We start from the raw sequence: 13,805 nt of genomic DNA on the forward strand, positions 1-13,805 counted from the left end.
TTTATTTATTTATTTATTTATTTATTTATTTATTTATTTATTTATTTATTTATTTATGTTAGTGAGAGAGAAAGAGAGAGCAGGAGGAGGGGCAAAGTGGGAAGGAGAGGGATAAGCAGACGCTGAGGAGAGCATGGAGCCTGACATGGGACTCCATCCCAGGACCCTGAGATCATGACCTCAGCCGAAATCAAAAGTCAGAACTTAACCGACTGAGCCACCTAGGCTCCCCTACACTATTTATCTTACCTGATGCAGCTTACATGCATTGATGTTGCATTAATAACTTGAAAACAAGTGCAATTATAGAAAATCAAGAATAACTATACTCTAATGCCAAATGCAAGATTGTGCAAAAATTCATGTCCATCTTAAATTCCAACAAAGGAATAATATTATTTGGTCGTAATGAATGTGAAACTTAGACTTGTCACATATCTCGTTTTCAGAACCCTTTAGCTATAGAAGCATCAATCCTTTGGTGTTGCTGGGATATTCACTTTATACCAGCAGACCAATTAAAACTGTTGCATAGGGGCACCTGGGTGGCTCAGTGGGTTAAGCATCGATTCTTGATTTTGGCTCAGGTCACAATCTCAGGGTCACAAGATCAAGCCCTGCATAAGGCTCTACATTCAGCGGGGAGTCTGCTTAAGATTCTCTCTTTCTCTCCCTCTGCCCCTCTTCCCACTCTCTTTTTCTCAAATAAATAAATAAATCTTTAAAAAAAGATAAAAATCTATTGCCTTGCATTTGGTTACTAAGGGGAGGACTTTAGATAGTGCCCAAATTCCAATCCAGGTAACTGAGATCTGAACACTTTGCATGTCATCACTGATTATTTTAATAGATAGCAAAATGTGCAAGGTGCTATTTCAAAAATTAGTCCCATACTACATTTTTTGAGTAATTTGAACTTGTTTCCTAAATTCTGCTGAAAATTAGTTTATATTTTGCAGCTGTTTTAGCATTATTTTATAGCTTTGTTTTCCCTGTTGCTCCACATTTTGCTATTTTGAAACCTTCACTTTTCCATATGTCATGGATAATGGCCAATTGTGTTGCCTTCTGGTGGAAATAAAGATAAGAAGTAAACAGTTGCTTTCCTAACAAAAGACTTGATTACATCTGTGTTGATTTTACCATAGTATTTTCACTACGTACTGTTATTTTGTGTCACGTTGGGGACATTTGGTACTCCTGATTTTGATGACCTTTCACTCCATTTAATAGATGGCAACATAATAATAGCCTACATTAAATTTCTAACTTTGGAAGACTTTGGCACAGTGGTTCCCAAACTGGCCACACATTGGAATCACCTGAAAAATACTGATGCCTGGGTCTCACCCGTCACCCATAGATTATGACTTAGTGGGTCTGTGGTACAATCTTGGTGTTGGGATATTTAAAACTTCCAAATGATTCAAATGTGCAACCATATTTAAAGAGGTACCACTTAGTTTAGAAGAAATATTCCCAAAAGCTAAGCCAGAGTGACTTAGTAAATAATTAGAAATATTACAGTCAACATGACACTAAAACTGTTATTGGTAAAATCTACTTCCAGGCAGTGGTGTGCTAGTAAGTAGGTTTCTTGGTTGTTTTTACGCTTATATAAATAATATTCTTAATAAATTTAGCCGGATTGTGTGCAAATCAGTATCAACAGTTCTGAGATCTTGTGAATTCTCTTCATTTTGACGTATAATAAAATCATGTATGTTACTAGGTAAATAATAATAACAAAAGACATTTCTCTAATGCTTTTCCAATGCCAAGGACATTACATATTTTAATTTATTTATCCCTCACAACTTGTTGAGGTATGTTCTATTATTATCCCCATTTTTACAATGAAGGAGCTGAGGGACAGAGAGGTTAAGTTACTTGCCCAATGACACATAGCTAGTAAGCAGCAAACTGGAATTTGAACTAGGCACTCTCATTGCTCTTAGCCCCCATGTTCTTTCTTTCTTTCTTTTTTTTTATTATGTTACATTAATTACCACCCCATGTTCTTTCAAAAAGAACTTTTGGTTCTATCAAGAAGAATTGAGAATCAAAATTATATTCCGAGATGACTTTTTGAATACTGCAGAACTCCAGCTCCCTCCCCCACTTCTGGTTGTTTGAAAATCTTTTTCAAATCTAGCAGCATGTAGCACCTGCTGAAACGATCATTTTGTCTTTCTCATTATCAGTGTAGTTCCACTTTTCCTGTTACAAAAACAGAAACTGCTCATGACTTTTGTATAATAGAGCAATTATGTTTATTGAGGAATACATTTTATTGCAAGTCGTATTACTACAATCTCTAAAAATAGCACCACAGTTTTGGTTTTTTTTTTTAAGATTTTATTTATTTATTTGACAGAGAGAGACAGTGAGAGAGGGAACACAAGCAGGGGGAGCGGGAGAAGGAGAAGCAGGCTTCCCGCTGAGCAGGGAGCCCGATGCGGGGCTCGATCCCAGGACCCTGGGATCATGACCTGAGCCGAAGGCAGACGCTTAACGACTGAGCCACCCAGGCACCCCAGCACCACAGTTTTAAAACTCTCCTTTTTTATGGGATTATCTGGCTGGAGCCAAAAAATAAATAAATAAAAAACCACACCTCGGTTATGATGCCTCTCAGACACGTGTTGATTAAATGCCCAGGGGCAGAGAAGGACTTGCCAAGTATAGCTTTAAAAAAATTTTTTGTTGTTGTTTGGAAATAACTTTAAACTTGCAGAAAAGTTGCAAGAACCAAACTGTTACAAAGAAAAGACATATAGGTTCTAGTCAGATTTGTCTATTAAGTTTTACCCCCATTTGCTTTGTCAGTTGCTCTCACTAATATATATGCACACACACAAATACACATAATTTTTTTCAGTTTTTTAAAGTAAATTGCATATATTATGGCCTATTACCTCCAAATATTTCAGTGTGTATTTCCCAAGAATAAGGATATTCTCTTGCATAATCCCAGTACACTTCTAACCTAATTTGTCATCTATATTTCAACCTCTTTTTTACTGGATTTAGTCATCACATATTTTGAATGTAATTTAATCTAGAAAATTTCCACAGAGCCTTTCTTTGTCTTCTATGACGATGACATTTTTGAAGAATTCGATCAATACCACCCTCCTCTTTTTTGATAGAACATTCCTCATTTGGAATTTGTCTGATATCTCCCCATGATTAGATCCAGATAGGGATTCTGGACTGAAAAACTACATAAGTGATGTTCCTTCTCAGGGTATCACATTTGAAAACACATGTTCTTCTGCCCCTCTTTGGTGATGTCAGGGGTGATTACCCAGTCAAGGAGTTGCCCAATTTTTCACTGCATAGTTAAACTATTATTTCTCCTCATAACTAATGAGCAATCTGTGAAGAGATATTTTAAGACCAAACTAATATCCTTCTCCTAATCAAAATTTCCCTCTAGATTTAGCATCCACTGGCAGTTCTTGCCTGAACTACCGTGGTAGTTGAAAAATGATGACTTTCCATTTCTAGCACTCCTTCCACATATACCGGTCAGCCCATGGCATTCTGCTATAAGGAAGACTCTTCTCTTTCTCTCTATTATCATTATGGATTCATGGGTCCTTATTTTTCCTTCAATGGCTTATAAGTTTTGATTTTTTTCTCAATTATTTTATTTTTCAAATTGTCTCAGTCTAAACCAAGGGGAACACCTCCAAGCTGGTCTCCATATTTTGGCATGCTTCTATTATTTTTTTAAACACTTCCTTACTTTCTGGTATAACAAGATATTTCAGGCTCATTTTGTACCTACCCTGACCCCACATTGGAATTAGTTGCTTCTCCAAGGAACTCTCATTCCTTTTAGTGGGGAATGACATTGGACATCAAAGTCTGGGCGGTAGGTGGACTCATTCCTTCTCAGGTGTCATTGCTTCTAAGCTCTCTGGGCAGATAGATCTGGGAAATATATGGGTATATATACACATACACATAAATACATGTGTATATACACACATAAATGCATGCAGATATGCATGTACAATTACATACACATATGCACATATATACACATGCCTTAGAAACCACAAATTTACATCTATTCCAGTCCATTCTCACATGATTCTTTCTTGCCTCCCTCATTCCATATTTGTATGTTTCTCTTCCACAGTGAAAATCCTGGCCCCTAACAACATCAGCACGTTTGTCATTTGCTCAATCATACAATACATCTGAAAGAGTTTCATTATTACTTGGGCACAGTAGTCCCTATTCCTGCCTGTCAAAAATCAGCTAGACCCAGTAACTCAATGCCCAGTTATTTATCCAAAAGGAAGGAACTCATATGTCCACCAACAACCTTGTACAAGAATGTTTATAGCAGCTTTATTCATCAAAATATGTTTGGCCAAAATGTTTTGGCCAAAAATATTTGGCCAAAAACTGGAAACAGTCCAACTGTCTTAAGAGAAGAAGGGATAAGTGAACTGTGATATATTCATGCAATAGAATACTACTTAGCAATCAAAGAGCAAACTACTGCTGCATGCAACAATATGGATGTATTTCAAAACCACTATGCTGAGTTTAAAAAGGCAAACAGAAAGAACACATAATGTATGACTCCGTTTATATGAAATTCAAGAACTGGCAAAAATAATCTCTAATGGCACACTTTAGAGATTTTCCAAGAAACAGACATGTTTCTAATAGACAGGTGTGACCAAGGAGACAAAATAGAGTAAAGGTTTAGCAAATGAGCTCTCTTCATTCTCTACCACTTTGGGACTTTACACAAGTTATTCTATACTGTTTCCTCTTTTATAAAATGGGGATAATAATAGTATCTACCGGATAGGGTGGTTGTGTGAAATTGTATTAAATATGGCAACATGGCATGAAAATTGTCTGGTAGAGAGTCAATGAGCTTGGCACACAGCACACATATAACGTTCGGTAGCTGTTAGCATCAGTATAGGACCCGTGTTCATGCATTGCCCTATATAAGTATACTGCTGGTCCCTCATCACTAACAACACTGAGGAAAGCAATACAGAAATATTCAGTAAGAAACCATCGGGTTTTCCATATTCTTTGACTTACTAATCCCTCTCCTGGAAAAAGTATTCAGCACAATCAGATATATACGTGAAGGCAATTTTTGCCAAATAATCTGTGATAACTCCAAACGATATAACATAAAAATAGAACTGTTATATTATAGAATCATAATAAATTATGGCATAGCACCTGTTGAAATGTGGAAGAATCCTTGTTAAAGTCACAAAAAGCAGAACGTAAAACAGTACGAGCACTGTGGTTGCAGATGAGTATGATATGTTCACACGTGCAAGTGATGGCTCATACCATGCCGAATGGGAGCAGTTGTTTTCCTCTCCAGGATTTAAAAAGATTTCCTGGTTGCCTTTTCATTTAAAAAATGCATACTTTTTTTGAGTTAAAAATAATATTATCTGTATAAAAACCTGCACATTAAACTGTGATTTAAAACGCAAACGATAGAAACCAAATGACTACTTCATCTGGTGGAGGTGGGACAGGGCAGGACACTGACTGGGAAGAGGCATGAGAAAACTTTCTGGGAGTAAGGAAGTGTACCATTATTTTGATCAGGATGTGAGTTATAAGGGTGTGTGCATTTGTCACAATGGCTTGAACTCTACCCTTGATATCTGTGCATTTCACTGTCCATAAATTACGCTTCAATTTAAAAAAAAAATTGGCTGGAGTAGAGGCTGCCCTTTTAGCTGAAATAGAACTCTGATTTAAAACAGCTCCTTCTTGTAGTTTGTCTCACTTCTGATCCTCCTCCCCACCATGCAGGGGCTACTCAGATCAATACATTTACTTCCTTTTACTATCCAGTTACTTGCTTTACTATCATTTCAATATACAAAGTACAACATAGGTTAGAATTTCACAGATAACTAAATGACATTATCAACTATTTAGGTCTGGCCAATATACATACTTTAATAGAGTAAGGAAATGCATACAAATTGAAAATGTTTAAACAACACTGAATTTTAGATTAATCCTCAGTTTAGGCCTTTACCTATTTGATCTATTAGGACAAAAGCAAAAACAAACAGATAAATTGCAGAGTAGTCGGGCCTTGCCAATGAAAACCGTTGATTTCCAACATCAAATGATCAAATATCACTTCAATGAGGAAATAATTTTCTCAGACCTTCTCATAAATTCTGGTGCAGACCACGCCCTTCATTTTACATTCCTTAAGAAAAGAGAGAGATTCATTGAGTATATAAAACTCAAACTAGGAAGAGCAAATTTGCACATCGCAACAGAAAATAAAAACAAGCTCATAAGGTTAAGCTTAGAAAGGAGTAGAGCATCAGTATGTCAGTCTCTGACAATTCAGAATTACAACATTGAAATAGGAGAAACAGTTTTGAAGTCAATCTATGTTACTATGGAAGAATTTTCTTAAAGTGGCAAGTTTTTATGCATAATTTGTGTGCATTTAAATCTAAAAGTGGATTTCAAAACTATATGCATATTTGCAGCATCTGAGGAGCATTTAAAAATACTGATGGTTCCTTCTCCCCCAAGAGATTTGCATTTAATTAATCTGTGTTGGGGGCCCCATATTGGTATTAACTCCCCATGAAAATCTGTTTTGTAGCTAGGGATGAGAACCTCTAAACTAAAGGAAAAAACATTTAAAATAACATGAATCTATATTCAATGTATGTATTAGTAAGCACAGAAGCTAAAACTTAAAAAAAATCGTTAGACGGCATCTCATGGAACCCTGCTCATCATTCTTTATCTGCTGACTAAAAGGTCTCCTATGAGCTGAGCTTCAATTATTGACATGGTGTAGTCCAAGTTACTTCGGATTCTTGAAAGCAAAACACTTAGATATCTACAAATATTCTATAATTGAGCCGTTCGGGGTTTGTTTTGCTTTTAAAACTTAGACTTGCTTTTCTCTTTGTGAGTCCAAATTGGTAAGATTTATCCATACTTTCTTTGACTTTGCTGTTATTTTTAGGTGTTGTTATTTCTAAAATAACAAATGGGCTTTGTTATTTCTAAAATCTTGGACCTATACTTAAAGTACTGTAGATGAGTCTTCATGGTTGAAATATCATCTAACCATTAGCTCTGACTTTATCCTTAGCCATTCTTATCCATTGGTATTGCAAAGAAAAAGGAATATTTTGAAAATAATATAACCAATTTCTCTATTTAAATACCATTATTTTTGTATTTAGAAGTGAAAATACTCTTACCTCTACCATTTTCCCATCCACCAACTTTCTTTTTATTGTCGTCTCCTTGCCATCCCATTTCTGCACTTGATTTAATGAGCCTCTTGACAAGGTTACAATGCTCTGCAGAGACAAATTCACATAATCGAGTTGCTTGGACTTTGGTTGATTAAGGAAGCGGTTCATTCAGTATCGAATTGTTTTCATAATAGCTGTCTCATGAAGCACATTCATTTTCTATTTTATTTTATTTTATTTCATTTCATTTTATTTATTTATTTTTAAAGTAGACTCCACACCCAACATGGGGCTCGAACTCACAATCCTGAGATCAAGCAAGGCTCCCTCAAGGCACATTCATTTTCTTTTCTTTTTTTTTTTTTTTTTTAAGATTTTATTTATTTGAGAGAGAGAGCACACAAGCAGGGGAGCGGCAGGCAGAGGGAGAAGCAGACTCCCTGCTGAGCCAGGAGCCCGATGTGGAACTCAGTCCCAGGACTCTGGGATCATGACCTGAGCCCAAGGCAGACACTTAACCGACTGAGCCACCCAGGTGCCCCAATTTTCAATAGAATGGGGGTAGTCTACCTTTATGAACACTAACAGAAATAATCCTCTCAAGCTGGAGAACGAGCCAACTTTGAAGAGAAACATTAAAATTTACCTTTGTTTTCCTGCTGTCAGCTGTGGTTTCTTCAAATTCCTGACCTAACTTAAAGGAGATCTCTGTATTTTTAAACGTACTTTCAGTTCTTATAGTTATAACATCCCCTTTCTTGCTGATGATCACACGGGGTTTGGCCAAATTTCCCAGTTTTCTGGTGGCTAACCCCACACCTGTAAATCAAGATAGTGTTAGAATTACATCGACAAAGAGATGTACCTAGAGAGACTATGCATGGCCGCATTCTATGCTCAAGTGTGGAAATGGCGGGTAGCATCAGTGAGTACTGAGGGCCTCCTCCCATGTTTCACCACCTAATGGAAATACATGTCCATCGACTTAAATATTTTAAGTTTTATTATTACAAGAGTAATGTCTGCAGATTTTAAAGATAAACGTGTTTAGCCTAAATAGTGCAAGTCATTCCCTTTTACCACATCCCAATCCCACAGTCTTTGAAAATCACCAGTGTTTTGTATGAATCATTCCAGACATTTTAGTTTTTATATATAAATATTCTAGGTATTTTTAAAATGCAACTATGACAGATACATACTGTTCTATGAATTTTTTCTCCTCAGTAATACATTATGGATATAGAAAAGAACTCTCCCCACATCCTTTTTTTTTTTTAAAGATTTTATTTATTTGACAGAGAGACACACAGCGAGAGAGGGAACACAAGCAGGGGGAGTGGGAGAGGGAGAAGCAGACTTCTGTGGAGCAGGGAGCCTGATGCGGGGGTTCGATCCCAGGACCCCAGGATCATGACCTGAGCCAAAGGCAGATGCCTAATGACTGAGCCACCCAGACGCTCCTCCCCACATCCTTAATAGAATCTTATTTCTGAAATTTTGTTGTGGCCCCTAAGTTTATTTATTTATTTATTTATTTTAAAGATTTATTTATTTGACGAAGAGAGACACAGTGAGAGAAGGAACACAAGCAGGGGGAGCGGGAGAGGGAGAAGCAGGCTTCCCGTGGAGCAGGGAGCCTGATGTGGGCCTCGACCCCAGGATCCTGGGACCACGACCCCAGCCGAAGGCAGACGCTCAACGACTGAGCCACCCAGGCGCCTCGGCCCCTAAGTTTAACTGGTAGGAAAAATCTATCTCCTTTCAAGATCTGTACATTACACGTAATCATAAATAAACTCATTTTTTAAAATTTTCTCCATCTGAAAAACAAAACAAAATTAGACTCTCAAGTTTTATTACTAAAAGTATAGAAATACAGGGAAAAGGAGAAATGTCAAATGAGAGAAATAAATGAAGGAAAAACTACTTTCATATAAATATATGAATATATATATTATATATAATCTCTGCAGTAGAGCCTGAGAATTTACACTACACCAAACCCCGAAGTGATCTTATGCATTCTAAATTTGAAAAATGACAGAATTAGGGAGTCCTTCATCGAGGCTCTTGTATTTTGCTTCTTCCTCAACTGTAAAGTCAAGTCCATAAATCTAACCAACCTCATAGTATGGATTTATACCCATAAGGTCTCATAGTTTTCTAGGCAATATGACATGATTTTGCTCATTTTACCTAAAAATACAACTCTTTTCATGAGCTTTCTGAACAGGTAAGTAAAGTTACAGGCCCTTTGTCAAGCATAGCAACCTGGGTCATTGGCATCACTTTCTATTCTACTTAAATAGCTCCAAAGACACTTCATACCTATTGTGCTCATATCAATGTGGAACATTCTCTAGAAATAGTATAAAATAAAGTAGATAAAACTATTGACTGGATTTTCCATCTTCATCCATGGCTCCAACTCCAGGAAAGTAGTGTAAACTTCTGGTTTAGCTAAACACCAAAATTTTAAATTGAGGCTTTCTATTAACTTCAGTATTTTCAACTCCTTATCTTATGAGCACTTCAGCTTTTATAAAACGAACCTTCAGGAAAGCCAGAGGATGGGTTGCCTAAGCCTCTAAGATTTCTTTCCTTTAAAGCAAAGCCCTACTGATACGAAACCACCTTTGAAATCAGTGGAGTTCCACGCAATTAAGCAGCTCTTAGGTTAAAATCTATTAAAATTTCCACAAATGAAGTACAATAAACTATTGGAATGACACAACAGAAGTTTAATTGCAGAAAAGGATTGTACTTGAGCCTCTGCAAACTTCCCCAGAGTCCTGGAAAAGGAGTTAGAAGGAAATAGTCATGCAGCTTTTGCAAAAAAGGATCTTCCCAACCAGAGCTACAAGGAACATTTCTTACCCAGAGCTTTCATGTAATCATCGAAGTTCTCACTGGAGACAAGTTTCCAGGTGCCCAGGAATTTGTTGCTCATTGTGATGGATGAGAATTCAACACAGCTCTAGGTGAGATTCAGGAGACTCAAATGAGATGCTGAAGCCTCAGAAGATTCTTTTCAAAGATGTCCAAAGCATGTGACTCTCACAGAGACCCAATGGGGAAAAGCAGTGTCAGGACCAGGCAATGAATCACCCGTTAGGACAAAAGAAAGCCCCACATAATGTTTCCTTTAGTCTCCAAAAATTTTTATAAAGATCAATGAGAGTACTATTTGAACCTTCAAAAAAATTTTTGGTCGATCTTACATTTTTAAGAAGTGTTTAGTCTTTAATGCTTTGGAAAAGACTCCGTGAATTGAATCCTATACCAGACTAAATTATATGAGCATGAATGAGAGCGTGTGTGTGTGTGTGTGTGTGTGTGTGTGTGTGTGTGTGTGTGAGCGCGTGCGCGCGCGTTCAGGCATCTTGGTCACTCTCAATCCTGAGTCTGCACAATTAAGAATTCTTATTGAAAGAGAAGAAAGAGAGGAAAATGTCCATGAGTATTGTGATAACCGCCTCAAATATGTTGTGGGAGAGAAATGCAGGGAAGCAGTGTGAGGAAGTATTCATAGGTAAGGGAGGCTTGGCATAGTTCACATATCCCAGGCAGGCAGAGTAGGCAGACAATACGGTCAGTCTATTACAGCAGAGCACAGAAATCGTATTCATGGGATGGCTAAGAAGGAGCACTAGAACACGATCTTTGGCCACAGCAAAGATTTTCATCTAAAAAAAAAAAAAACCTTAAGTCCAAATTAAGCAGGTTCTTAGTTGATACAACAACTCTGAGTTTAAGCCCTTTAAAATAAATCTTCAGTTTTATAAAGAGAAGAAGTTTCTATATAAATAATACTAATGTATACTAAGAGCTCATTCTGGGCCAGTCACCCTGCTCAGTGCTTATTATGGATTATTTCATTTAATTCTCTCAACACCTCCAAGAGTCAAGTACTATTATCACATCCATTTACTAATGAGAAGGTTAGGTAACTTGCTCCCAAAACTTGAATGAGGAGAGGCAAGGTTTGAACCTGGCATTGTTCTCCAGCCCGGACTTGGGGCCATTATCTTACCCTGCTCCCTTCATATCACATATGCACAGTGGCCTTGGCCAAAGGTCAGGTGATACCGACATCACCATGTGACTAAATAGAGCTAGTCCTTTCTGCCCCCAGATCAAGAGAGGTGAAAGTCAAGAGATGAAGCATCCAGGCTATAGGTACCTCAGAGCCCCAGTCTTCGACCAGCGGGAGCAGACATAAAACCACTTCAAATGTAAGTGTTGCTCTTGGGAGTACCGTCTTGCCACCATAACTTTTCCTAGTGGTTTTCTACATTGGCATCAGTCCTGACTATGAGATAAATGATATTACTAGGTTGTAAATATTTGTACACAGGCTGGCAGTCTTCACAACAATGGGATATTTTCCCATGATCATAACAGGTTCGCTCATAACAGGTAGAATTGCTGGCTTTCTGGGCTCAGATTACCAATGTCATAGCTGAGCCAGAACCATTGCATTTATGTCCTTAGGGTCCAAGTTGGGTCAAAATATGGAATCCTATACCGTGAGTCCGAGTCTCACCTTACATTACTCGTGCATGGATAACTCAAAGTGGGAATGAAACAGTGACTAGAAAAATTCCTCCGCTAATCTGCTAACCCAGTCCTAGACCCAGGAGAATATAACTGGAGGAAGGACATTGTACTGGGATAGAAGAAACAGCTATTTTAAAAAGGGCTTTGGATTAGAGAATGTATTATTTTCTTTTTTTTAAGATTTTATTTATTTATTTATTTACTTATTTATTTATTTAAGAGAGAGAGAGTGGGAGGGAGAGGGAGAGAGAATCTGAAGCAGACTCCACGCTGAGCACAGAGCCTGACCCGGAGCTCAATCCCACAACTGTGAGATCATGACCTGAGCCATGACCTGAGCCAAAACCGGGTCAGTTGCTTAACTGACTGAGCCACCTAGGTGCCCCAAGAATGTGTTATTTTCTTATCCAAAACACTTAATAAAAATAAATGATGGTATCACTTGTGTCCTCAAAAATATTTTTTGTGACCAAACTTTATTGAGAAGTGTAGCATTCAACATTTAGGTGTTTTGCCTAAATCTGTGAAGGACTCTTAAACCACCCCACTTGAGCTGAGCCCTTGTATTCAGAGAGACTGATATAGGAGAGCTGTATGAATTTTCAGCAGTCCCTGTATTGCACATAGGAATAGCTGTGGAGTTAAAATATAAACATTGAGCTATGTATTGGCAGGGCTTATAACTTTGAAGCAATTTTAAATAAAGAAAAGAATTTTCTGTTTTAGCTTATCAGCAATGTACCTGACTGCTGGAATGAACCAGATGTATTCAGACAAAGATAAAATTCTGAGGCTCACATGTGAGTCAAAGGCACAGATCAAAGCAAAGAGCAAAGATCCAGACTGAACCAGGCTTGAGACATTAAGTCACCCCTAGCTAAGAAATTCCTCAATATCCTAGTGAAAAACAGTGGATAATAAACACCAGAACCATATTATAACTAGATACATATATTTAGACTTGAACTAAATATTTGTAGAATGGATATACAATATTCTGTTTACAGTATGGATTCACCTTTCAAAGGTTTATTGCCTACGTAAATTCTCACGATAAGGGGAGCTACTTGAGTCATACAATGAAAAGAACACCCAGGGGTCCAAACAAAATAAAGAAAGCGTGCTCTATATAGCATGTCATGTAAATATTCCTCACATACTGTCTTCAAGCTACATCCAATTATATATTTGGAAAAGTGATAGCCAACCATCCTATAGTAAATGAACAAAGACTTCATGATCATCCACTTGAGTGCTGAAGATCTGATTCTATTCCTTTCATTCATGTAATTGCAAAAATATTGACAGCCTACTAAGTGATAGGCACTGTTCAAGGTTAAACATCATTGAACAGAATTCCATACCCTTTTGGAACTTACTTTCTCAATTAAAATTATTATATTTGTAAAATAGAAATACTGTGATCATAATTGGTGGCATGAAAAGCACAGCAAATAACGTGTCACTATAAATAAAATGGTCATTTTTTAAAAAATAACTGAATAAACAAAAATATACTTCAGAATTTTCACTTCCTTATGATAGATGAGGAAATCAAGCTAACTTTCCAACTATGACATCTTAGAAAAAACAGATGATTTTTTTTTTTTTTTCAATTTTTCAAGGCATCAAAGAGAGAAAAAGGCAGAGAAAAATTAAGGGTCTATAATTTGGGTGAAAAAGGCAAGGCCAGAGAAAACAGTCCCAAGCAGACTGCTGTGGCTCTAGGCATTTATGAATTCTGCAAAAGGCAGATGAGAGGCAAAAGTCTGAGGAACGTTTATGACTGTGTTATAAGGTTTAGGGGAACAATGAGGGAAAATTCCTGGTTAATCAACACGCTTTGGTTTGGGACTTTGAAAGATTGTAGCATAGGGAAAAAGGTGAATTAAATAGGCCCATGCTAACAGCAATTCAATTCTTAAAATTAGTTTCGTGTGATCTGGACAGCCAGTGAACCTGGCTACCAGTCAGAAACAAACT

General features: G+C 37.2%; 1 protein-coding gene across 2 annotated transcripts; it reads right to left on the reverse strand.

The window, feature by feature from the left end:
* Window positions 1–5,958: 5,958 nt before the first annotated feature.
* Window positions 5,959–12,026, reverse strand: LOC118014959 (myelin P2 protein). 2 transcript variants are annotated; one of them, XM_035011426.1, is made up of 5 exons: window positions 11,446–12,026; window positions 10,140–10,239; window positions 7,906–8,078; window positions 7,263–7,364; window positions 5,959–6,238 (listed from the first exon to the last, which is right to left on the reverse strand). In XM_035011426.1, exons 2-5 carry the CDS (start codon window positions 10,210–10,212, stop codon window positions 6,188–6,190), a joined length of 399 nt encoding a protein of 132 aa, XP_034867317.1. In that variant the 5' UTR covers window positions 10,213–10,239; window positions 11,446–12,026; the 3' UTR covers window positions 5,959–6,187. The 2 variants fall into 2 exon arrangements, with proteins under 2 accessions (XP_034867317.1, XP_034867316.1); XM_035011425.1 differs by lacking the exon at window positions 11,446–12,026 and having other exon boundaries at window positions 10,140–10,589.
* Between the last annotated feature and the right edge of the window lie 1,779 nt (window positions 12,027–13,805).

The sequence above is a fragment of the Mirounga leonina genome, unplaced genomic scaffold (assembly GCF_011800145.1).
Source record: "Mirounga leonina isolate KUSES-001 unplaced genomic scaffold, KU_Mleo_1.0 Mir_165, whole genome shotgun sequence".
Lineage (NCBI taxonomy): Eukaryota > Metazoa > Chordata > Mammalia > Carnivora > Phocidae > Mirounga > Mirounga leonina.